Genomic DNA, 27,414 nt, shown 5'->3' on the forward strand with positions numbered 1-27,414 from the left:
ACATTTCCTGGGGAATGTCACAGGGAAGGTCATCTTGGGAGTTAGAAGGGCTCCGTCACTGGGGCTTGGGAAGTGCTCTAGACTGGCTTTGTTTTTGTCGTCCTAATCTGAAAATGACAACCCAGATCCTAGCCAAGGACATGCAGCATTTCACTGTAGGTGATGCAGCTTTAATTGGTACATAGAGGCATGCTTGTGGACTGAGTCCTCAGTGTGCGGGCCAATCAGATCACTCTCAGCATTTCTCAATGGTTAGTTTCATCTTATAATTAAGTAACAGCGATCATTTCCAGGCAACTAATGACTGGCTAGAGGAGTTAGAAGCCTCATTAAGTTTATAATTTATCAAATTCTACATTCTCCATCTGCAGTGTTGCAAAAAGAGAAAGAACCCTGGAATTCCTAATAGTCAGGGACAATCTCCGAACAGTCTTGGTGTGTGTGATTGGTAACTTCTTTAAAGGGTAACTTTATTTTCTAATTAGGAAAAAAAAACAATTATGTATTACATAGAATGGGGAAAATTTAAATGATGTTGAGTCAGGGGATTATGGAAGCACAAGATGGGCGCATGCTCTTAAGTTAAGGCTAGGTTGGAGGTTGGTGAGCTGTCTTCTGTTAGTGATGATTTTGTATCTTTCATGGCGATGGCTATGGGCATCCACTAACTCTAGTACCCATGTGTTTAGCCTGCAAAGATTTCTTGAGTGTCCACTATGTATTCCAATAATTATTCTAATGCTAAAAACATACAAGCAAAAAGTCCAGCCATTCTTATTGAGCTGATGTTCTAATCTTAAGACTCCTGGCTTTAAAATACCCTGAAAGACCCTGGTTTGGAGTGGTCAAGCTAGCAGAGTTAGACGAAGACCCACGCTGCACCATCTTGGTTGTGCTGCCTCTGTCTTTTCATCAGGGTGGCTGTTCTGTAATCGCACAAGAATCACTGTGGATATGCTGTAGTTGGGGAACTGAGATCCACTTCTCCTTAGAGACAGAAGGTGAGACCTCTCTCCTAGGGAGCCTGTTGCTTTTGTTCTCACTAGAAGAACTGGGCAGAAGCTATTCACAGAGAAAAGACTGATGGCTGATGTCTTGTTGAAATCATTGGCTTCTGGAGCGTGGCCCAGATACAGACCTATCACTGACTCCGGAATTTTGGATATGTGGAGTTTAGGCAGGACCCTGACTCTCCTATGCTCCTTCTGCCCCATCTGAAGGAGATCCAGAAGAACTCCAGAAAAAAAAAAAAAAAAAAAAAGAATCCTATGCTTTTAAGGCCCTGCCCCTGGATCCTCTTTAGAGTCAGCCCTGGGAAAAGGCCTTTTCCCTCTTTTCCCTCTGTCGTCTCATAATGTCCTTGAATAAACTTAGCTGCTCAGAGACACTCCCTGGCCTCTCCACCATAGGAACAGAAGACACAGCAGAACTCCAGAATGCTAGTGTTTGATTTGTGCTCTCAATGGATCAGCCCCGAGCTTTTGGCATGAGAGATGCCTACTGTTATCCTTGTATGTAGCCTGAAGACATTTGTCCTGTGTGCCTTGAGAAAGTTATGCTTCTAGGATCCCAACTCACTCTCTTGATAACAGACTTTCATAGCTAAGATTTGGGCCTATGATCTAACTTTGTTGTATATTTGTTTTCTGAGACAGGGTTTCTCTGTGTGGTACCTGAGCACTTTGGTCTGAGCAGAGCTTGTAAGTTAGTACAGTGTTGGTTGATCCCTTCTGTTTCACTGGGTGTTTGTTTTCTTCTGTGAGGAGTCTAACATTTCGAAGATGTTCTATATTACTTTGTTTGAAACAGCCTGGGATGAATATTTGAAGAAACACTACTTAAAAACAGCTATTTAAAAATCTTTATCAGACTTCACAACACCAGGGTAATACTGATATAACAAATACCTTAACAAGTAGGAACATGAGAGGAAAAAAAAACTACTTTAGTGAACAAATAACTGCTTAATGGACATTCTTCATGGCTGCTGCTACATAAAATATAGCTAGGGACCTCAGCCCTAAAATTGCTTAAAAAAAAAAAAACAAAAAACAAAACCTTTAAATCTTTCTTCCTAAGGTACCTAGAATTTACCTGTACTCAAAGAGTGATAATCTTTGAATTCATTCCTACATTAAGATAGTTCTATAACATATTCTTTAAGTTTTTTGTGTGTGTTTGTATGCAGAGTGTGCAAGCATGCATATTTATGTCTCTGTGTGTGTGTCTCTGTGTGTGCGCGTGCGTGCGTGCGTGCGCGCGCACAAGGGGTTGAGTCTTACGCAAAGGCTTTGTACTTTATTTAGTGAGGTAGAGTCTTTCACTCAACCCAGAGCTTATGCACTGGGCTAGTCTAACTAGCCAACTTGCCAAGGGACCCCCATCTCTGCACCCCTAGAGTGCTCAGATTTTAGGCAGGCTCCCACACGCAGGTGGCTTTTTATGTGATGGCTTTCTTTTGCAATTACTATTATTTTCTTAAAGATTTGCTTTTGGGGTGTGTGTGTGTGTGTGTGTGTGTAAAAGTTTGCCTGCTTATATGTTTGAGTACCATATGCATGCTTAGTGCCTGTGGAGGCCAGAGGAACATCAAGTCACCTGTAACTGGAGTTAAAGACAATTGTGAACTGCCATGTGGGTGTTGGAACCAAACCCAGGTCCTCGAAAGAACACATGTTCTCAACCTCTGACTTATCTCTTAACCCTACAGTTACTGTGTTCCCCTTTCCCTCAGAATTTTAGGCCCTCTATTGACTGAATAAAAGTGCATTTTAATTTTATTCGTGTGTATGTGTGTGTTTGTGCTATGTGTATGCAGTGACCGTGGATTACCCGAAGAAGACATTAGCTCCCCTGAAGGTAGAGTTTTTTGAAGTTCTGACTATCGAATCCAAAGGTACATTCATGCAAGGAAAGTACTGTACCACCAAGCCACATCCCTAGCCTCTTTTTTTTTTTTTTTTTTTTTTTGAGAAGGTGTATGCTTGGGATCCCTAGAAGCCGGAAGGGACCTCTCAGTTTCAGGTTCCAGTTGGCAATGACAGACTTGCTGATGGAGAAACAAACCACCGAGTTAGAAAATTCTACAGACGTAAGCTGGGGATGTAGCAGCTCGGAGAAGGCTTGCCTGACACCTTGAACCCTGGCTCTAACCCCCAGCAGCACACAAACTGAGCATGGTGGCACATGCCTGTAATCTCAGCACTTTGCAGGTGGAAGCAGGAGGGTCAGAAGTTCAAGGTCATCCTTTGGTACTTACTGAGTTTGAGGTCAGTCTTCTAAAAGGGGAACAACATCTTACAGAGCATGAAAAATCGTGTATGCTTTTCAGAGGGGAGCCAGGCTTCAGGAGATTTGGGGATATCGTCAGTCAGCATGGCTCAGTGGACTGCGCCAGGGTAACTCCCTGGCATTAAGTCTAGGCATTAGGAACCAAAGCCTGGGAGAATGCCCTGAAAGGGAGGGAGGGTGTGAGAGTCTGGGCTCAGAGCCTCTCCTTGGAGTGTCTTTCCCTCCCAGGTCATGAGGTCAGGTCTGGCAGTATTTAATGACTATGAATCTCTGCAATGACTGGCATCTGGATGGCTCAGGGGAAGTAGACACCATCACCCAACCCTTGGTGGAATCAAGGCTAAGGTGGAGCAGCTGGCTGGCTGCATATGAGGATGTCTGCTGGAAGAGGTTGACTTGGGCCCAGCCTGTTAGCAGAGGCGACACGGGCGCCTCTGCTCTCTGCTTCTGTGCATCTTAAGTTTTTAAACAACCGTAAATATATAAAAATATTCGGAAGTAAATTGTTTGATGTTACATGTTTATATTTGCAAAAGATGTTAAGTGAGGCCCAGGGAAGTGGCTGTGGGGGTAAAAAGCGTTTACTATGCGTATGTGATGACCTGAGTTTGTTTCACAGTGGAAGGAGAGAATTTAATCTTGAAAGTTGTCCTCTGACCTTCCCGTGAATGGCTATGGCACATGCATTATATCAAGAACACCACCACCGCCACCAACAACAATAACAGCAACAACAATAATAAGAGTAAAGTTTTTTAAATGTTTAAAAGATGTGCGAGGAAGAGAAAATCCCATTATCCACGTGCTTTTGGAAAGCAGGATCCTTGGGAAGTCAGATGATGGGGTTGAGTCCCAGAAACAATCTTAACCACTCCCTCCTATGGCTGGCACCTCCTCTGCCCCCCAGCCCATCACACACAGCTGGCTGCATTTACAGAGGAGCAGTCTAGGCAACCCCTAATAGTCTATTGGTAGCCCTTTACTGAGTACCTTTCAAAGCCCTGGAGAAACTCGCTTCTCTACAGGAAACAGGCCCTGGAGTCTGAGCCCACTAGAAATGACTCTCTCTGAGGCATGCATGGGGGTCTCTTGCCTGCTGTCTGCCTGCTGGCCATTTCCTCCCATCCCAGCCAGCCAGCCAGCCAGCCAGCTCTGTTGCTCCAAATTGGAGATGAGGCAAGGTGGCTGGGAGGCGCGCCTCCCCTGGGGAGTTGTGTTGTTTTTATAACCGGTGCCAGCGCTGAGTGCAAGGTGAGTAAGCGCCTCTTCCTTTTCTCTTGGATGTTCTTTCATACCGAGCTTGCCACTGCAGTATTCCAGACATGGTGAAGAGCAAGGGCTGCCTGGCTCTCGTGCTTCCCAGATTTGGGACCCAAAACTCAAGAAGGCAACAGAAGTTGTAAGTGAGGGCTTCGTGGGCTCAGTTTCCTGTTTAGCCAGTATCCTCGAGAGGGTACGGGGAAAGGGCCAACACTCACCTCTTTGCTTCCTCTGGCAGGTAGACGGAAAGTGCTGGCTTGGCACACAACATAAAACTGAGAGTACCTTTGAGTCACCTTTGGGCTAGTGTTAAGTGTGATGGTCTTTTTCTTTCTAAAGGAATCTTATTTCTGGAAGTTTCTATTTTTAAAGGAACAGTGTCTGTTTGTCCTTTCTCGTGTTTAAAAATCACCCATAATAGATTTTGGCTATGTGTTGTGTTGTTTTAGGAACTGATGTCACTGATTCCCATTTGCTTGGGACAATCGTGTTTGCTTTGGGTTTTAGCTGCTCTCTCTGTGTTACACTGCCATCTGCTTTATCAGTTGACCCATAAAGGGGAATTTTCTTCTACTGCGAGTCCCACAGTTAAAACTCAAGGAATTTGATGTCTATACTTCAATGGGGATAAAGTAATTCATCGGCACTCGTGTGTGTGTGTGTGTGTGTGTGTGTGTGTGTGTGTGTGTGTGTGTTTGTGTGTGTGATTTTTCTCGTGGCTGTTAATCTGTGGCTGTAATCTGAAGAGACTGGGCATCTTTAGGCATGAGAACCTGTTTCTTGTTTAGCAGTGAAATTTTTTTCAAACTTGTAGCTTAGCTGAACCTACTCTGAGTGATGCTTGCAGAAACCCGCCCTCCGACCTGTTGTTTCCCATTCACCTGCTGGCTGTGTTTGACTGGGCACCAGCTGCAACCAGAGTTACTGTCTGTGCCAGCTCCGTTCTAAATCGAGTGTGTGTTTGAGGAGACGAGTCATGCTCACTCCTCAGGCCTCTAAAAGCTATGTGCCAAAACCACATAGAAACGCCAGAAACTGTGAGGCTGGCGGAAGGACCAGAAAAAAGTAATCAGAGTTTCTCCTCATGGTATTGTGTTATTCTTGGGTGCGTCACTCTTTCTAGCTATGAGCTCACTAGCCTTTTCCCCATGTCTGAGTTGGTTGGCACCGTGGCCACTGTATACGTAGAGAATGGGTGATGGCAGCAGGATATTCAAGTCATCCCAGAGCCGGCGGTCGGCTGGAACCGGAGCCTTAGCCCTGGACTTCTGACCAGTCTCTTCCTGTCTGACAGAATACAGCAGAATAGCAGGGGCAAGCCATAGGCTAGCTCACAACTACGCAGTGTTTTTCCATTCAGAGGCCCAGAGGAATAAAAAAATAAAAATAAAAACCCAAAGGGTTTCATGTATATGTGGATGGGGAAGAAGGAAAAAGAATCTGGGGTCACATCCAGCAATGGAGGAACACGTTGGAGTACTTTTCTTATTGAGGCTGTGACCTTCAACGATGGTATAAAGTATGTTTGATAATATAGAATCTCCTCCATAGGAAAAGAGTGTCCATGAATTTAAGAGACTGACTGAATAAATATCTATTGGGTGTCTCCCATGAGCTCGCCTGTGACATTCGTCTTTGGGTCCTCACCGGGTACAGCATGGTAGACGAACAGAACGGTCAGTGTCTGTTCCGATGAATGTTCACTGTCCACGAGATTTTTGTCTTAAAGAATGTCTCCCTTCTCTTCCTCCCTTGGAACAACCCACATACCCCGGAAGACACCTGTCCTGCTCCTCCCAGGACTGTACACTCACAGGAAGAAGGATCTCCTGGATGATATCAACACTCAGTGCCCATAGGGAGGAAGCCTTCATGCACTTTTACCCAGATGAATCAGGGAGAAATCTGTCAGGAAGAAGGCACACCTTCGCCAACTCATGGGAGAAGCCTGTGTGTGCTGCAGGTCTTACCCAAGTGGGCCAACAGCAGGTGTATCATTTCTGAGCCAGGCAGTCAGAGCACATCTGCCTCCATTCACTCTGTGGCTTCACCACTCTTCATCCCTAGTCTCTCTCTCTCGCTCGGGCTTGCCTCCTAAGATCCCAGCTTCATCTCAGGCAGCCAGAACCTAGGAAAGGCACACCAGGCGCCATTATTTATTGAGTGCTCTCAATGCATTGGCCTCCAACCAAATGCAGAATTAGATTACTGTACCTGACCAGTTGGTTCACATTTTAAACAAATAGGCAGATAGAGGTGAGTTAGGTAGAAAGGAAGGTGGAAATATACTCCAGGGAGAGGCCAGTGCTGGGGAGGGAAAACCGGTCAGAGCTGGTCATTTTGAGAGACTAAGTAGGACAGGATCTAAACATATTTCAGATCCAGTTCTGTGGTTTGTTTTGTTTAAATGTGTATAATAGTTTCTTTTTATCATATAATCCTTGTATATAAAGTTATCTTTTTTATTAGATATTTTCTTTTTTTTTTTAAAAACATTTATTTATTATATGTGGGTACACTGTAGCCGTCTTCAGACACCACAGAGGAGGGAATCAGATCTCATTAAGGATGGTTGTGAGCCACCATGTGGTTGCTGGGATTTGAACTCAGGACCTTCGGAAGAGCAGTCAGTGCTCTTACCCGCTGAGCCATCTCTACAGCCCCTAGATATTTTCTTTATTTATATTTCAAATGTTATCATCCCCTTTTCTGGTTTCCCCTCCAAAAAAGACCCTTATTCCTTTCCCCCTCCCCCTGCTCACCATCTCTTGCTTCCTGGCCCTGGCATTCCCCTACACTGGGGCATAGAGCCTTCACAGGACCTAGGGCCTCTCCTTCCATTGATGACCGACTTAAGCCATTCTCTGCTATACATATGCTGCTGGAGCCATGAGTCCCACCATGTATGTTCTTTGGTTGTTGGTTTAGTCCCTGGGAGCTCTGAGGGTACTAGTTAGTTCATATTGTTGTTTCTCCTGTGGGGCTGCAAACCCTTCAGCTCCTTGGGTCCTTTCTCTAGCTCCTTCATTGGGGACCCTGTACTCAGTCCAATGGATGTTTGTGAATCTCAACTTCTGTATTAGTTGGGCACTGGCAGAGCCTCCCAGGAGACACAGTTCTGTGTTTTTGATCAGCCAGAGGAAGGGTGGATTTGGCTGGGAAAGGGAAGATGAGGCCAGCCCTCCGTGCTTTCAGTGCTGGTCCATTTGTTTGTAATTGTTTTCATCTCCAAGCCACCAGTGTGCTTTGCACACATTCTTATACACATACATACTCACACACTGTCACACGCACACACTCTTAGACACACTCACACACACTTCTACACACACTCACACATTCTCATATACACACTTACTCATACACACTCTCATACACTCACACTCTCTCTCACACACATACACTCATACACACTCAAACACATTCTTATCCACACACTCACATACTCTTATACACACATACTCACACACACATTCTCACACACATACTTACACACACATTCTCATACACTCACACACTTATACACACTCACATATTCTCATATACTTGCTCTTACGCACTCTCCTACACATACACTCACTCACTCTCTCTCTCACACACACTCTCACTCTCACATACTCACTCACATACATACATACACATTCTCATACACATACTCACACACACTCACACACACACTTATACACACTCACATATTCTCATACATTCACTCTTACACACTCTCCTACACATACACTCACTCACTCTCACACACACACTCTCACTCTCTCACACACACATACACACACACTCTCACATTCTCATACACACACTTATACACACACTCACACATTCTCATGCACACACACTCATACACATTCTCATACACTCACATACACATTCTCTCTGTCTCTCTGTCTCTCTGTCTCTCTCTCTGTCTCTCTCTCACACACATACACACACACACACACACACACAGAGCAAGGGTATTGATAATGACTGAATATCAAATGAGAACCAGAGCCAGCATATGAGATACTATCAAGGAATCAAGGTAGTGACAGACTGTTTGCCATAAAGTGGGTCTGAGTGGTCTGCCTTCCTGACAGGATGGAATTAGGAGTGGGCTGGCCAATTGCTGGAGGCAGCATCTCAGAGATGAGGATGCTCTCTCAGAGCTGAGAGCACAGTGGGTGTTCCATGTGGCTAGAGCAGAGCCCATGTTTGAAATACTCATGTATAGGAAATGTGGCCAGAGAGCAAACAGACAGAGATGTCAGAGATGGAGAGTTTTGGCAGAAGAAAACCATTGAAGCTGTCTCAATCAAGCTGTAAAGAGATAAAAGGAAAGTTCAAAAGAAGAGAGTCTGACAGTGCCAGGCAAGATGGGTTGCAGCATGTGGCGCCACAGGCCAGCACCTGGAAGGAATACACAGCAGCATTCTGCACTGTGGAATTCCATGTGGTGGAATTCCAGAATGAATTAGAGATTCCAGGAGGCTGGCAAGGTTGTGATAAAGGTATCATCTGTATCTAGAATTTTCTCTCCCAGCGAGAAGGAAATTACCATGGCTAAGTATTTACCCAGTGTTCATCATATGGCAGCCACTGTTCTAAGCATTTTACATGTGGCATCTCAAGTCATCCTCATGACACCCCTTTGAAGTACTCCCATTATTTCCATTTGACAGATAAATCAACTGAGGCACACACAGAGAGATAGTAAATTGCGCTGGATCAGACAATCCCTAAGATATAGAGCTGGCTTTAAACAGGATGTAAGGCTGTGCGGGTCCAAGTCTTAACCACAAATGCTCCCTTAAATAGGTTTGTGGGAAGATTTACGATATGATGAAAGCACTGTTAGAAGCGATGTGTGTTATCATCTCTTAGGGAGGAGATCAGAGACGCGTAACCAGCCTATCTGTCATCGTTATTAATTGCCTACTGCAGTTAGGGAGATCAGCACTCATGGGAATTTAAAATCTAATAGGTTAATGTGCTTCTTCCTCTGACTGTATGTGTGTGTAGGGGGTGGTCTGTGTGTGCACATGTGCATGTGGGCAGAAGCCCGCATCAGGTGTCTTCCTCAGTTGCTCCGAGATCTTTTACTTCACCTTTGGATTACTGATTTAACCAGGCTGTCCAGTAAGTTGTAGGGAATCCTCCTATCTCTGCCTCCCCAGAACAGAGATTATAGGCATGTGCCAACGTAATCAGGTTTTTACCTGGGTGCCAGGAATCTTACAAGTGCTTTACCAGCTGACCCATTTCCCCAGGTTTCTTTTTGTCTTTTAAACATTGACTTAATAATAAAAAAAAGAGTAATATTCTAATAGATATACAGACATAATGGATATAGAGAGTCAGGGTCCCATTAGATCCTCATGGCCCCTGGTGTGGTCTTTGTGGTTATGTCCTAGTAGCCCTTCCCCAAGGATGATCTAATTATCCCGTAACACAAATGTTTGTTGAACTCATAAGACCTCCTGCTATGCTGCCTTGCACAGTTTTGTCTGACTCTATTTCCTTTAAAAGTTGCGCAGGATGGGGCTGGTGAGATGGCTCAGCGGGTAAGAGCACCAATTGCTCTTCCAAAGGTCGTGAGTTCAAATCCCAGCAACCACATGGTGGCTTGCAACCACCCATAATAAGATATGACACTCTCTTCTGGTGCATCTGAAGACAGCTACAGTGTACAGAGGTCCTAAGAAGTCAATTCCCATTGTGCGGTGGTGACGCACGCCTTTAATCCCAGCACTTGGGAGGCAGAGGCAGGTGGATTTCTGAGTTTGAGGCCAGTCTGGTCTACAGAGTGAGTTCCAGGACAGCCAGGGCTACTCAGAGAAACCCTGTCTCGAAAAACCAAAAAAAAAAAAAAAAAAAAAAAAAAAAAAAAAAAAAAAAAAAGAAGTCAATTCCCAACAACCAGTTGAAGGCTCACAACTATCTGTACAGCTACAGTGTATATTCATATACATAAAATAAATAAATCTTTTTTTAAAAAAAAAGTTGCGCAGGATGTATGTGCAGTCATCTGGTACCCAGTGTAGACACCGGCCTTTCCTGATCTGACGTGACCCAGACTCTGGCTTCCACCCCCGACTCTTGTTTCCTTGTGTGTCTTAGATATGACTCAAGGAGAAGCCAGCTTTGGTGGGACTGGGTTTTTGGTTTCTGTGTAAATAATAGAAGCTTAGTGTTTATCTAGTACTTAAGTCTAAGTCAACAAGCATTCCTACCCTGTCTTACAGATGATAACACTGAGGCCTGGAGAAGCTAAGAAACCTATGGGGCGGTAGAACTAGGAACTAGAAAACCTGAGCTTGAACCTGCTTCATTGACTCTAGAGAGCCTGTGTATTTAATAGCACACTGTCTCTTTATGGTGCATACAAGTCTCTTGCTTAAACTGATTGAAATGCAGTGGTTTCCGTAGCAACGTATGGAGGTCAGTTATAGAGTAAAAGTCAATAAAACTCCATTGCTTCTCTGTAGGGCACACTTCACAAATACCAGCAGCTGAAAGTGTGTGAGGGGAGGTGTTGGCTGAGCCTTTGCTTCTGCTGCCTTCTGATGCCCTCCTCTCAAGCCACGAGCCTGGAATTTGATACCTTGCCCATCAGCGTCCCCAGAGGACCCATCCTTGAACCTCAGTAAGCATCAGCCAGCTGTTCCTGAGAGGCCTTGAGTGGTGGTTCCTGGCCCGTGTGCAGTTTGCATTCTAACTGGGCAACAGGATGGCCACAGCAAGGCTGTCTCTATCCACATCCAACAAAACCAACACGGAAATCTCCAAAGAGCCTACAGAAATAGCCAAGCCTTTGTAAAAAAACAGCCATAAAGGATCTTCAGGCTTTTTGTTTTGTTTCTGTCTATTTAAGCTCACTGGCTTAGGACACAGCTTCATTTAAATGACGCTGCCCTTAGCTGGATGCTAGGGAAGACTACACAAAGGCACGTAGTCCCACGCTGCTTGGTACCTAAACCCACAAAGATTTGCACTCTTTCATTATACCAAGTTCTGTTGCATCAAATTATCCTTCCTGAAATATGAAACATGTTTTTGGTATTCTTACCACTTCTAATACTAAGTATGGATGTGTTTCATACCAAAAAACCCCCCTCTGCTCTCTAGACAGCAACTGGGCACCCTTCAGTCCAACCCATTCCTGACAGAGGTTAACAACAGATCCTGCAGGTTAATAGCTCATTCCCTGTTATGGTTGAATATGGTACATCCTCCATGAGTTTATTTGAAGACATGGTTCTCAGTGGGTTGGGATTGGTGGTGCTGGGACCTTTGAGAGATGGAGTTCTATGGGAGATGGATATTAGCTATGTACCCTTGAAAACAATTAAGTTAGTTTTCTTGAGACCCTGTGGAACTTGACTGGTTACAGACATTAAAGACTGGCCCTTGCTTCTTCTCTTTCCTTGTAATCTCTCCCTCTTGTGCACAGCACGATGTGTCAGGATGACATTAGCCATCATGGGATGTGGCCCAGCATGTGTCCTCCAGAAGCCAAGCATATGGAGCCACCTGATCTTATGCTTACAGCTCCCAAACTAGGAACTAAATAAATCTCTTTTAAAATACATACATACACACACACACACACACACACACACACACACACACATATATATACACACATATACACACATACATATATATACATGTATATACATGTATACACACATACACACACAAATATATACACATACATACATATATACTTATGTATGTGTGTATATATCTTGGTGGTGCTGGAGACATGGCTCGGAAGCTGAGAGCACTTGCTGCTGCTCTACCAGGAAACCTGGGTTTGATTCCCAACAAGCATCCAGCAGCAGCCTGCTTGCCTGCTTCATGCTCAGAGAAGGGCGGCTGGTGGCAGCACATATTAACCCCATCACCCACTGTTCTAAAATGCTAGTCCTTTAATCCTTTGAACCGAACTTCAAGGTTTTTTGCTTTATCATCTTCCAGCCTTTGAGGACAGCCGTTGCTTCCCTGCCAAACCTTGTCTTTTCCAGGTTGGAGTCTTTCATCCATTACTCTTCCACGGCAAGAGTCCTGCAATGTTATGGACCATCTTTCCGCTCACACATGAGCTAGGGTCCCTGCCATTAAGGTCTCTCCTCATTGACTATGGGCTGAGTTCCTCCCATTGGTCTCAAACTATGGCATCAGGAACAGAAAAGGACAGCTGCTCTCCTGTCCTTTCTGGTGTCTCTCTATCAAGTGTGCTAACCTGGTTTTAACCAGCTCTTTAAAACAAGGGAAACCAAAGGACTTTTTTTTGAAAAGTTTGTTTTGAAAAACAGGTTTTGGTGTTTTTTGTTTTGTTTTGTTTTACTTGCTTGTTTTCCTTCTTTCTCCCTTTCTCTCTTTCTCTCTCTTTCTCTCTCTCTTTCTCTCTTTCTCTCTTTCTCTCTTTCTCTCTTTTTCTCTTTCTTTCTTTCTTTCTTTCTTTCTTTCTTTCTTTCTTTCTTTCTTTCTTTCTTTCTTCCTTTCTTTCTTCCCTGCCAACTGTAACACAGGAAGAAAAGAACTGGTGATGAGTTTTTCTTTTTTTTTTTTGTTTTTTTGAGACAGGGTTTCTCTTTGTAGCCCTGGCTGTCCTGGAACTCACTCTGTAGACCAGGCTGGCCTCGAACTCGGAAATCTGCCTGCCTCTGCCTCCCAAGTGCTGGGATTAAAGGCGTGAGCCACCACTGCCCGGCTGGTGATGAGTTTTTCATTTGGTATATTGTGACATCCTATGTTCCCAACACACTTTTTAGTAATTGTACTTAGCTATATATTTCATCTGTCATATAGGAATTGTATAAAAAATATTATTTAAGTTTTCCTAAATACAGAGTAAAAACACTGATGTGCCCAAAGCCAAGGTGTATCTCAAAAGACAAAGAAATAAAACATTGTGGTGTGTTCTTTATGCAGGTGACACTGTAGCATGTTCTTTTTGCAGGTGACATTGTGATGTATTCTTTATGAGGGTGACACTATGGCATATTCTTTATCCTGGTGGCACTGTGGCGTGTTCTTTATCCTGGTGACACTGTGGTATGTTCTTTATCCTGGTGACACTGTGGCATATTCTTTATCCTGGTGACACTGTGGCATGTTCTTTATCCGGGTGGCACTGTAGTATGTTCTTTATCCTGGTGAGATTATGGCATGTTCTTTATATGGGTGACACTGTGGCATGTTCTTTATCCTGGTGGCACTGTAGCATGTTTTTTGTCCTGGTGACACTGTGGCGTGTTCTTTAGCCTCGTGGCACTGTGGTGTGTTCTTTAGCCTGGTGGCACTGTGGCGTGTTCTTTAGCCTGGTGGCACTGTGGCATGTTCTTTAGCCTGGTGGCACTGTGGCATGTTCTTTATCCTGGTGGCACTGTGGCATGTTCGTTTTCCTGGTGATGCTGTGGCGTGTTCTTTTTCCTGGTGGCACTGTGGTGTGTTCTTTATCCTGGTGGCACTGTAGCATGTTCTTTATCCTGGTGATGCTGTGGCATGTTCTTTATCCTGGAGGCACTGTGGCGTGTTCTCTATCCTGGTGATGCTGTGGTGTGTTCTTTATATGGGTGGCACTGTGACGTGTTCTTTAGCCTGGAGGCACTGTGGCATGTTCTTTAGCCTGGTGATGCTGTGGTGTGTTCTTTATATGGGTGGCACTGTGGCATGTTCTTTAGCCTGGTGACACTGTGGTGTGTTCTTTATCCTGGTGGCTCTTTGAAGCCTTCACCCTTGTTGTCTTCATAGAATTGTGTTTCTGTGCATTTCTGCCTCTTACCTCGACAAGACCCAGTTCTTCCTCTACAGCACAGGATGTGTGGTACCCACTCCAGACCCACATTAGCTTTATAACTCTAGGAGTGTAAGTGAACGGATGAAGCAGGGATAACCTCAAAAGTTTTCCTCTGCTAGGACCTTTTCCGGTGTTTTGGGATATCCAGGACTTGCTGTGGTGGGAATACTAGGTTCTGATGATGCCAAGTAGTCTTGGTTTCTGTTGGTAAGATTCTTGCGTTTGCCGTTTGCCATCTGTTGATGGAGCAGGGATAACCTCAAAAGCTTTCCTCTGCTAGCTTTCCTCTGTGTGTATGTAAGATCTGATTATGCCCTTAACAACTTCTCTGGAGAAGCCAGCTTATGTCAGGGGATATATAAAGTCAGGGAAAATACATGGCAGGCTTGTATCTTTTTTGTAAGGTAAAGTCTCCTTTAGTTCAGGTTAGCTTCAGACTTGCTATATAGCCAAGGATGACCTTCAACTTTTAGTCCTCTTGCCTTTGTCTCCCTCATCCTGGATTACAGGTGTGCCCCACTTTACCCACTCAGTTTTATAATTTTATGAAGTTCTATGAATTGAACCAAGAGCCTTGTATGTATGAGGCAAACATTCTATTAAGGGAGCTACATCTGCAGCCCCAACCTCCACCTTGTATCATTTTCTAAAAAGCATATATATGATCAGATCATCTGTATAGGAGACCATAACGGGAGGTTATTACATATAAGGAAACCATTGGGGTTTTTTTGTTGTTGTTGTTTTTTGGTTTTGGTTTTTCAAGACAGGGTTTCTCTGTGTAGCCCTGGCTGTCCTGGAACTCACTATGTAGACCAGGCTGGCCTTGAACTCAGAAACCCGCCTGCCTCTACCTCCCAAGTGCTGGGATCAAAGGCGTGTGCCACCACTGCCTGACTAAGGAAACCATTGTTAAACTATCATCACAGAATCTAAATTTTACAAAAAGGACAAAATCTTAAGGGCAACTGAATTTGAAATAAATGCCAGCTAATTATAGTCGGGAATGTGCTGGATGAGAGTGGGTATGTGTAATTATATAGCAATTATGCTGGAAATATGATCACATGCCACCAGCTACTTAAACATTTCGCCAGGGAAAATGAATGTACCCTCTGCAGCTGCTCTTTCTGATCTCCAGGGCCCACGCTGACTTTGTGTGATATGATTTCTCCTTAGAAAGGGTGACCTTTTCTTGGCCAGTTACAAGACACTGCTTTGAGGGATTGGAACGCATGCTCAGAAGGATAAAAGGGAATTGAAACTTCTATCAGACGGAGATAATGATGCCAGGAACAGTTGAGATTAAAAAAGAACAAAGTCAGTTCTAAAAAGATTTCCTAAATCAAAGGACTGCTCTCTCTCAAATGCCAAGAAAAAGCAAAGCTGTTGTCAGGAGGGGCAGTCATTTGTCCGGATCCCTGGGCCTCAGCCAATGCCAGTGAGATATTTTAAGTGAAATTCTTTGAACTTATTGGGAGAAGTGTGTTACATAATCTTGAGCTAATATCTTAAAACAAAACAAACAACAACAACAAAACACAATTAGATAAAAACGTTCAGAAAGTCAGCAATGAAAAGTGATATGTAGGATCTGTACAAACACGCACACGGGTACACAGGGGTGGATGTCACAGGGCAACCTATGATATACACAGTGGCAGTTGTTGGGTGGTCAGCTGGGTGGTCACCGTGACTGTAATTACCACCTTGGCAAGCTGTACACTCTTTAGTGCTCTTTGCTACAGCCATTCGTGTTCATCTGCTTGGGCACCTTGTGTCTCAAACAAGAAATCCTTGTGCGTCTTGTTCTGTAGGACTATGGTTTCTGGTGAGGACTGCCTTCCGAGCTCGCAGATGGCTAGTTCTCAGGATGTATTCACATGACTTTTCCCAGGTAGATACACTTGGAGGGGATGAGGACTTAGTTCTGTAGTTTATATTTATTTATTTATTTATTTATTTATTTATTTATTTATTTATTCATGCATCTATTTCTATTGAATAGCACCTATTTCTTGTTGCTTGGGATCCAACCCAGTGCTTTCATGCCTGCTGGGCAGTCTCTTGCTATGAGCTACAACTCTTCTTGTCTCTTGTGGTAAGTGCACTGATCATTCTGACCATGTCCTTACAGTTTCATTTAACCTCCTTCTCTGTGTGTACATATACGCATGCACAAATACATGTATAGGTGCATGCACATGAGGGCCAACTTCAGGGGCCGTATCTCAGGTGTCATTCAATATTTCTTTTCTTTTTGAGGCAGCCCCTACTTATCTGGATCTTGATAAGTAGGCCAGGCTGCTGGGCCATGGAGTCTCACAAATCCACTTGTCTGTGTTCTCCCTCCCCGAACCCCGAGCCAACACTGGGGTTATAAATGCTCTTAACCCCCAAGTTTTGCCCTTCTTTTTTAAAACATGGGTTCTGAAGATCAAACTCAGGTCTTTGTGTGCTAAAGCTATCTTCCTAGTCCCTTGGTTACTTATTAGGGCCTCTTTCCCCCAAATATAATAAGTACAGTGGGAGTTAGGGCTTCAGTACTTTTGGTGGGTAGGGGTACAAACCTTTATGTAGTAAAACCATCTTATACTAAAGCAGTCAGTCTAGAACTCCTGGACTTGGCAGAGGGCCGAGCTTCCTGTACACATGCCCATCCACACAAATGCCTTGAATAGGTTAGCTGATAGACGTGAAGAAACCTAACAGGCAGCGTTGCGTTTTCTGCTCAGTCTACAAACATTCGTTGTCCGAGCCATAGAACATCAACACGGAGAGCTCTACGCTGCAGATTCACTTGAACCGCTGAAAGTTCCTTTAATAGCCAGGTTGCTCGAGAGTGATTTTCTACCATACTCTATAGCTCTGGAACACTAGGCATCCACCTAGCCAATCAGGCATTGGCAAACGGAGCTCCATACCTCTCACTTTGCTGTCCCTGAACTTCTGCCCGGTTGTGATTGTAGAGGTGGCCAGTGATGTTGTTGCAGAATTGAAAATGTTTTGTAGCATTCCCACTTGCTTATGCCTACTTGTACCAGGACACTGAATTATAGACAGGACTCAGAACGCCACTTGCCAGCTTGGAGATCCTAGGATGAATTGGCCGTTTTAGGATAAAAAAGGCATGCAGCCACTTCTGTTTATGGTAAGCAAAGACAAATTCCTCCTGTGCTGGCATTTGGGTTTGATGCTTTAATAATTTGAGCTTGGTAAACAGAAAGCAGGGCTCAGAGACAAGAAAGATGGCTCCAAGGAGCTAGAGACAGCTGGATGGATAAGAAGGTAATCAGGGGAAAGCTAAAGATAACCAGGAGATGCTGATCATAAATCTGCTGCAAGGTTCAGACAGGAGGTCAGGGGGCTGGGTTAGAGGCAGGGGTCACTGGGGTGGCTTTAGAACTTCCATCCTGATTCTGACATCTGGTCAGCCTCTTTCATCATGTTTCCTGGCTCCAGATATTGGGAGCTTAAACATGCACATGTGAAATAAACACTAGCTGAATATAAACACGTTACAGGTGACGTAGAGTTGCTTGACTGTGAGGTCCTTGAGAAGTAGGTCAACCAAAGTCCCGTGCTACAGGCTTTCCTAACCTGCGCTGCCTCACGTGACCAATAAAATTTGCCTAGCAGCTTGCCAGTTTTAATCTTTGTGATTTCCAGTGCTCTCAGGAAGCCAGGCCCTCCTGAAGAGAGATACCAGGATGTGAATTTATTCAGGATGTGAAACACAAATTTGATTTTTCTTTGCATATTTTGCATATCCGACAATATCAACTAATAAGCTAGTTTCTTGACCCATGTAGTCATGTAGGCATTCTGGAGGATGGTACTGGTAAGCAAGCATGGAGCAAAATATTAGGGAGTGGGGTACACCCCCACACCCACACACACACATACCCACACACACACACCCCAGACCCCCCACACCCCTACACTCACATATGATTGAGGGTAGGAGAAAGTTGGAAGAAATGGCCATGCATTATACTCTACTAATTCTAAATAGGGCTTTTATTTCAAGTATTACTTGTAAAGTAAGCTTGAACCCTCTTGGTTCTGATGCTGGGAAAAGAGCTAATACTATACAAAGTAGTTCAACTAACTAAAAAACATTGACATATTGTCTGGTTGGTTTCTCTTTAGTCTGGCTGTCATTTCTACTGCTATCCAACTGAGCTGCCAGCGTAAGAACCCTGTATTATGGGTTTTCCATGGGCCAGACTTTGTTATAGAACTTGAGACCGGTTCTCACTATGTAGGCCTGGCTGTCCTTAAGTTCAGTATGGAAACCACTTTGGCCTTGAATTGACGTACATCCTTTCTCTCTGCCTCCTAAATGTTAGGATTAAGGGTGTGGAACACCACACTGGGCTGCTGTGAAATTTTCCGTGTGGGCATCATTAATATCTTAGGCTAGGTAGGTCTTTGTTGCCTAGGAATGGGGGCTGCCCCAGGCATTGTACACTACTTAGGAGTGTCCCTGATTTCTATAATTTATATCATCCCAACTGTGACAAGCCAGGTGTCTCCATGCAGAATGTCAGTTAGAATCACAATTGCCCCTGGCTGCAAACTACTCTTAGAGACACATGAATGTTTGTGATAGGATGTCATATATGGAAAAAGCGTGAACCACAGAGCCCTATTGTCTTCATTCCTGTTTTTGTTTATTGAACTTTTTTATGTGCCATGAGTTGTGCTTGGAGGTAGAGATACAAAAGTAACTAAGTCATGGCTTTTATTGAAAGAGAAGAGTCTGACAGAGAAGGAAACTTACAAAGAAACAAATTATCAGTCAGAGAGGTAAATCCAGTGACATAGACATGCAGAGGGACTGGGTACATGTATTCCTCATGGCCAAGGGCAGGGAGTTGCTTGGGAGCAATTTCTGAGAACATGACGGGTTTCCAGGGAATGGGAAAATTGGGAGAAGGGCACAGACTACTCCATGTGCCCCTCTGCGCTTCATTCTAGACTGGTGGCCCTCAACCTTCCTAACATTGCAACCCTTTAATATAGTCTCTCATGCTGTGGTGACCCCCAACCACAGAATTTATTTTTGTTGCTACTTCATAACTGTAGTTTTGCTACGGTTATGAATTGTAACATAAATGTTCTTAGAGACAGAGGCTTGCCGAAGGCGTCCGGGATTGAGAACTGCTGTTCTAAACGGAGGGCTTCAAATGAGAGTATGAGTGTTCTTTATTAAAACCAACTGCTTGGCTAAGTGTGCAGAGAGTGGCTATTAAAAAGGCATGGCAGTGTGGCTTGTGCTTTAGGAGCTGAGAACGAGCAAAGGGGAAAGGTGAGCGCCATCCTGGTTGGCGTCAGTGCCAGTGATCATTTGCCTGTGAGAAGTGTCCAGTGAGAGGTTCCATTTTCTCCGGTAGCAAATTAACCTACCTCCATTTTATGGATAAGAAAATTGAGGATCGGAGAAGGACCATCAATGCACAGTGATAGCAGTGGGCAGAAGACTTGGGGCTTGTTCTCTGACTTCCGGCCTGTCCTGCTATGTGCTTTGGTTGAGTGTGGTGAAAGCTGGTGAGAAGGTGCCTCCATTCAGAAAGAAGGTTGACATGGGTACGGTTGGCTTTTAGCCTGGCAGGTGCTCAGTCATTGAAGAAGGGAGACGTGATTTTAATGAAACCCGTGCCAATATATTTACATATCTTTTTTTCCTGTATTCTATGTCAGGGAGAGCAAATAGCTCTCCAAGCATTATATGCAAATGTCACCCATGTGAGCTGCCACTTCGGCTTCTTCTCAGGTTCTGTAGGAACAAGTGAAGGCTTGAGGCTCCACTGTGCATTGTTCTGCTTCTATATTTAAATGTTCTCCTTGTCTCTCTAGACGCAGAGCCCAGGGCAAAGTTGTAATAGACACTTGTCAAGTGATTCAGTGATTTATATACTATTTTAGCCTCAACATTAAATCTTAGGCCAACAAGCTGACATGCAGCTCTGCTGTCCAAAGATACTAATTTGACTAAAACCAGGAATGATCATACGAAGAAAAAAAGGAAAGTACTGGGCTCAAGGTAGACGACACTTAAGGGTGTGGCTACGATCCCTCTGTGTCTCCCTCTAGGGTTGTTCTTTAACCTTTCCTTGTCCAAATCTTCTTTTCAGAGCTCCTAGAAAAACCAAGATATCATAAGGCAGGATTTACTTATATTTTTAGAAAGTATCCCAAAAGACCGCTAAGCCTGTCTGGCAGCATCACTGATGGGATTTGTTGGCAGAAAATTGAAGAATGATTATAGCCGGTGACTTGGGACAGCTCAAAGGGGCCCGTAAGAATCGCCAGAGAATGTCCCTGGTATTTATGGCTGAGGATCACCTTCCATCTCACTGTAGGGAAGAGATAGTTTTGGGCCTAGATCAGGGCTCTCCACTTCCCCCCAGCTGCTTGTATGTGTTAGCTGCACATTCAAGACTTGGACTCTCACAGGCCATGCTGCTGAAAGGCACTTGACCTACAGAATTGGATGGGACTTGATCTGGAGTCTATGTTCTGGGAAGAGTGAATATACCAGAAAGCTTGCAGGCAGCCCCTCATCTTCCATCTCTGCTTCCCTACTTGGGTTCTAGCCACAGGGAAGCCATGGGAGTATTCTGGTGTATCTACGGTACCGGAGTCCACTTACTGGTCCCAGAGCAGGGCTTGCTACTGAGTTCCACCATTTGGAGGATATCTGTAGGACAGGAGTGTGTCTATGTCTAGATGACTCTGAATGTACCTGATCTAGTGTCAGGGCCAAGAGTTGACAGGGATGGGGCCTTGATAGTATGTCACTACTGCATAATGGAAAAGATTTTTGCTCTTGCTGGGCCTAAGTGTCCCCATGTCCTAGATTGTTTTCTATTGCCACAATAAAGACTCTGAGTGAAAGCAACTTGGGGAGGAAAGGGTTTATTTGGCTTACACATCACAATCACAGACCATCATGAAGGGAACTCAAGGCAGGAATCTGGTGGTGGGAACTGACGCAGATGCCGTGCAGGAACACTGCTTCCTGGCTTGCTCTCCACAGCTTGCTCAAGGGTGGCAACTGCCCACGTTGGGCTGGGCCCTCACACATCAATCATTAATCAAGAAAATACACCAGAGACTTGCCTAAAGGGTAATCAGATGGAAGCATTTTTTTCAACTGAGGTTCCTTCTTCCCAGATGGTCCAAGTTTGTACCAAGTTGACAAAAGCCAATGAAGCTAACTAACTAACTAGCTAGCTAACTAGCTAACTAACTAGCATATGAAAAGAAAAAAAAAAGGATATGATAGCTCTTAGTTCAAGACTTGTGAGAAGCATTACAGTTCCTGGTACATGATATACACCTAGTAGGTACATTTGTTCCTCTGATAGTCCTACTGGAGAGAACAGAAATTTGCTTGCTTGTCTCCTTCCTTCCTTCTTTCCTTCCTTCCTTCCCTTCCTTCCTTCCCTTCCTTCCTTCTTCCCTCCCTCCCTTCCTTTCTTGTTGGTTTCTTCTCTCTCTCTCTCTCTCTCTCTCTCTCTCTCTCTCTCTCTCTCTCTCTCTTGCTCTCGCTCTCGCTCTCTCGCTCTCTTCCTTTCTCTCTTTCTCTCTCTTTCTTCTTCCTTCCTTTATTCTTTCTTTTTTCTTTCATTTTTTTTGAGATAGGGTCTCACTGTGTAACTCAGACTGGCCTGAAACTCTATACATATAGATCAGTCCAGACTCCAACTGTCAGAATTCACCTTCCTTTGTCTCCCAAGTGTTGGGATTAAAGGTGTATACTACCACACAAAGCTAGATACATATATATATATATATATATATATATATATATATATATATATATATATATGCATGCCAGGCTATTAAAGAGAAGGCTTACTCTCAATATCAGCATAACATAATGGATGTATTTTGTCACGCTATTTTAGAGAGGGCTCAATATCAGCATAGACATAATACATATACAACTTAAATATGAATTTTGAGTATTCTGTGTGACTGTGTGAGATGAAATCTTGCTATGAGGAAGTCTTTGAAGTCAGAGGACGTGGCTTGATTCCTTTCTTCTGTGAGTAATGTGCATGCTTAGATACAGCTATTCAGTGTGCTCACAAGTATTTGCTTTCACTTGTCCTGAGTGTGGATGCTCTATTACTGTCTCCTTTTGCTCACTTGCATCCAGAGCATGGTCTGCTCCCTAAAGTGAAAGGCTGGTGTGTGCAGCTGCTGAAGGTCCCCGCGGAGGCCCGGTTCTGTTTCAGCAATGCAACAGTGACATCCATTGGCCTGTTTACCAATTAGAGAAGAAAGCTGCTTGACCTTGAGCTTTCAGATACAGAGTACTTGGGAATTTAAGGAAGTCAGGCTAGCAGCTAGCACAGCCTCTGGTCCCCTGCAGCCTGGGCTGGCTTCAGGACCCTTCCTCATTGATGTGTTATTAATACCAATGTTACCTGTGTCATCTCTCTGGTTGTGTGGGAGTCCGTCCTTTCTGTGAGCTTCAAACCCTTCTCTGGATTGCAGGTGGCCATTGGTTTGGGATAGACATATTGAATGCACGAAAGAGGGTAATTCTCTTTTCTTCCAGATCTTTCCACAGTGATAAAGATGATGCCAATACTTGCTTTTATGGCTACCAATGGCTTTTCCGTACAGTTTACAATAAATCCCCACAATCATATAAAAACTGTTGTAAGAGTTTAGCACCTATCACACTGAGGAAATGTGGTACCAAACTACAGAGCTCAGTAACTTATGTTCACTGCCCCAGCTGGAGGGGACCCAGGAGTCACAACCACCTGGGCAGCATTTCCAGAGGTGCCCGGAGGAGAAGATTTAATGATGAGATCAAAGAGAGGACTTCATGGTTGGAGATGAGACAGCAGGGAGTGAGTAGCAGACTCGCCCTTCTTGGGTTGACAGTGAGGTTTAGTACTTGTTCCTATCTCCATAGAGACCAGATCAGAAAAGACTAAGACAAAAAGGATTTGCTTTTACCTACTAAGTATTAGGATACTCAAGAAAGCAAGGGCGGATGCTGGAGAGATGGTTCAGTGGTTGACAGTGTATTGAGAGGGCTCCAATTCAGTTTCTAGCACTCGGGCCAGGAGGCTCACCCCACCAGTAACTCAGTTCTGGAGGATTCAGTACCCACTGGTCCCCACAGGCACCTAGATATGCATGGCACACACACACACACACACATTTTAAAAAACAATTTTAAAACAAGAGATTAAAAACAAACAAGACAAAGAGTATACTGAAGACCTCTTGTCCAAAGAAGGCCAGAGAGCTGAGCAGTGACTTTTAATGGTGTGTTATTACAAATGTTGTTGTTACTCCTCAGCATGGCCTGTGTGTGTGTGTGTGTGTGTGTGTGTGTGTGTGTGTAATGAGTGCTGTGTGTGTGAGTGGTATGTGTGTGTGTGTGTGTGTGTGTGTGTGTGTGGTGTGAGTGCTGTGTGTGTGTGTGTGTGTGTGATGTGTTATGATCCAAGTAATAACTAGACATGGACACCTTGGGATTAAAAAAAACAAGTGAATTGCTTCAGTTCAACTCAAAGCCAAATTATCAAACATCTCTCAATTTCAAAACTAGGCATGTAGTAACCCTGACACATCAGACACATCACACTTACACACAGAAACAAGACCCAAGGATTCAATTTCACATTGCATCATTTTATAATAAACCCCCTTTTGGAAACAATTAGAGAATTTGCAACAACTAATAATTTGTAACTACTTGTGATACATGGAGCCGGTCCCATTACTGAGTCAGCTAAGCAGGCTTCGGGGATAATCCTTCCAATTAAACAGCAACAAAACATGACTCATCTATGGAAGTCTTATTTACATTTCCTTCTTTCTCAGCTGGCCACCTAACAGGAGAGTTTTCCCATTGTGCCTTCTTTTTCAAGTGTGGATACCCATGACCCACCCTGCAGCTGCATCTCCTCTCCCTGGTGACTGCGTACCTATATGGACTCACTGTAGAGGGTTCCATTCACTACTCCCTGTGTTTGTGTGGAGCTTTCTGAGGACAGTGTCTAATAGGTGACCCAAGACACCCGGCCAAGGCTCAGGACTAGGAATTCTTTCCTTCCTGCTATGTAACTATTTGGGCTCCTTTGAGGAAACTGGAGTCCCCATTTAAAACCTCACGTGTCATTTTGGTGATCATTTTGGCTTAGAAACTACCATGAAGCCGGATGGTGGTGGCACACGCCTTTAATCCATGCACTGGAGAGGCAGAGGTAGGTGGATCTCTGTGAGGCCAGCATGGTCTACAAATAAATCCAGGAGAGCCAGGACTACATAGAGAAACCCTGTCTTGGAAAACCAAAGCAAGCAAGCAAGCAAACAAAAACCAGAAACTATTATGTTAAATAAATAGAGTTTAACCAGCAGTTCTTGGCTATGTTTAGAATCCTTATATAAACACTGGGGTAGAAACCCAATGAATCCTGAGAATTGGGAAGCCTCTTGCGATGTGAGAAAGGATTAAATTCCAGGCTAGCCATAAAGTGTATGTTTCCCATGTGAGAGGCTATAAAACATATGGAATTGAATTCCCTTTCCAATTTATTTAAAAAATATTTTTATCAATAGGTAACTTACAAACTGAAATGTAAAATGTACAAACCTTACCCCTGACAATGACTATACTCACCTATGTAGCTGGATCGCTGACAAGATGGAGGCCGTTTTCATCACCCCAGATGAGGGCCCTGAGGCACCTGTTGTTCATTTCTCCCTAGAAATGTTTTTACTTAGTCTAGAACAGCAGCTCCTTCTCCCCACTCCTCTTCCTCCTCCAAGTTCTGGGAGTATAGGTGTGTGCCACCATGTGTGCAGTTCTGGGGATTGACCCAGTCTTGGTGGACGCATCCCAGCCACACCGGTGGACAGCCTCTCCAGGACGTAGTTAACTGAAAGGGTACCATACTGCCCTCAGTATTTTCCACTCATCATCATTTCTGAACTTCAATCATATTTGTATTCATAATTCATTATCTTTAACGTCTGTTGATGATCATGTGACCTGTGTTCAGTCTAGGGCAGTTATGAATAAAACTGCTGTGAGCGTTAGTGAACGAGTCTTTTATCGACACATATTTTCATTTCTCTTGAAGTGAGGACCCACAGGTCAGATGTGGGTTTGACTTTATAAGGGGTTATATCATCTTGCTTACTGTCCAGGTTCCATTTCCCCATACCCTTCCCAACTGTTGGCCATTGTATTCGTTTTTTATTACTGAGAATTCGGCTACAGAGAGGGGAGCATCTGAAAGCAGCACTCACAACTCTGGGTTAGAAGTCACTCAGGATTCAGCTGGGATTCCTGCGCGGGTTCTCACGAAGGTGAAATCAGAGTGTAGATGGAACTGGATTCTTATCTGGAGAGCCTAGAGTAGAATCCACTTCTCAAACCATTCAAGTTGTAGGTTGAATTGCATTTCCTATAGTTATCTAATAAAGTCCCCATCTTTCCGCCACCTGTCACCATTGCCCTTGAGTCTGTAAGATACACCCAGCCCCTTCCTGCTCAGTATCCCATTGACTTCTGCCACCAACTAGTAAAGGAGAGGTTTGCTTTTCAATTGGTGTGCCTAGTCAGGCCCAGGTCTACCTAGACAATCTCTACATCCATTTGTTGTTATTGTTTCATTTTTATTTATTTTACTTATTTGGTGGGGGTGGGAGGGGCACAGCGTGCATGTGGAGATCACAGGAACATGTCCTGGAGTCACATGTTTTGCTGAGAGAGGGTCTCTCTAATTTCTGTCACTGTGCTGTGTCCTCCAAGCTTAGAGGGCTAAGAGTGCCTACCCACTCCCCTGACCCCCACACTCAACCCTTGCACCTTGCCATAAGCACTCTTCCAGTGGGTTCAGTCTCTAGTTTCCCTTACTGGTAGTAACTCAATGGGGTTGGGTTGCATTAGCATGGCCCGAGAGTCCTGTCGTCTTTATAATCTGGCACCACAGCACGCACATGCGCTTTAACACCCACACGCTTGCCCCTGTTCTCTACAGCTTATGAGCCCTCGTCCAGATGGAGTCTCTCTTGTCTAAAGCGCCTGGGACCTGCATGTTTCAGGCTTCAAATTGTTTGGAACGTTTGGATTCACCTAAAGGAGATATTTTAAGGACCTAAGTCTACACACTAATTCTTTTATGTTTCATATACACTTTCTATCTGCAGCATGAAAATCATATTCTATAGTGTTTTTTGTTTTTGTGAGCATGTACTTTGTAAAGAGATTAGATATAGAATTTTCTACTTGTGTCATGTTGGTGGTCATAGAGTTTTAGAGCTTGAAGCAATTCAGATTTTAGAGTTTTAGAGTAGAAATATCCAACCTGAATATTTTCCTACCTAAAGAACCATAATGTCTTGGTCTCAAGAATTATCCTTTACCATTTTTTTTGTTTGTTTCTTGCCTTTAATAATTCCTTATTTAAAGTTAAAGGTTGGAGGGATGGTTCTTACTGCAATGTTTCTTCTGCCTCTGCCTCCAGGGTTCTAGGAGTACAGGTGTGAACCACCACGTCCGGCTCTGAAAGCTTCGACTTGGTAACCAGAATAACAGGACTTAAAGTTGAAACGTCCTCAGGTCTTCCATCGTGTGAGGGTCCGAGAAGTTAATGCTTAAAGCCATGTTTCTAGGTTCTAAGCTAGAACATTAACTGTTGCCTTCTGGAGGCCTTGCATTGCAAAATTTCTGTCTCTTCGTCCTCCTGTGACAGTGAGTTGTTAATTTAAGTCAGCCCCTAAGTCTCTGGCAATTTAGAAAATACTGACAGTCACACGTGCGTTATAGTGTCTTCACAAGTTCAAAGAAAAAATGTCCAACTGGCTAAATTTGTTCTAAGGAAAGGTTATCTTTGATCAGCTCAGAACCAACCAAGGGCAGATGGAGGCGGTGGGATATGGCAGGCCCTACTCAGCTGATAAGATCTTAGGAGTCTGTTCTTTGTGTGACCAGGCAGGAGGACCTCAGGCTCCATTCCCTCTAATAGACAACTAACAAGTCACAGGCCTGACCTTTGTGACACTTTTTATAAGCCTTA

At 44.1% G+C, this 27,414-nt stretch overlaps 1 protein-coding gene across 4 annotated transcripts in view; it reads left to right on the forward strand.

Annotated features, from left to right (window-relative positions):
* Positions 1-27,414, forward strand: part of Shroom3 (shroom family member 3) — a 312,505-nt gene that overhangs the window by 192,986 nt on the left and 92,105 nt on the right. The window contains exon 1 of one of the 4 annotated variants that reach the window (XM_031391059.1): positions 4,444-4,542. The exons of 2 other annotated variants lie outside the window; for them this stretch is intronic. Coding sequence is in view for 1 of the 2 variants with exons in the window: in XM_031391055.1 (XP_031246915.1) it covers positions 4,614-4,690 (77 nt within the window). In the remaining variant the exon portion in view is untranslated. Of the gene's footprint in view, positions 1-4,443; positions 4,543-4,568; positions 4,691-27,414 lie in introns of those variants that run through there. One more of the 4 variants, XM_031391055.1, reaches the window with a different exon arrangement.

The sequence above is a fragment of the Mastomys coucha genome, unplaced genomic scaffold, assembly GCF_008632895.1.
Source record: "Mastomys coucha isolate ucsf_1 unplaced genomic scaffold, UCSF_Mcou_1 pScaffold22, whole genome shotgun sequence".
NCBI lineage: Eukaryota > Metazoa > Chordata > Mammalia > Rodentia > Muridae > Mastomys > Mastomys coucha.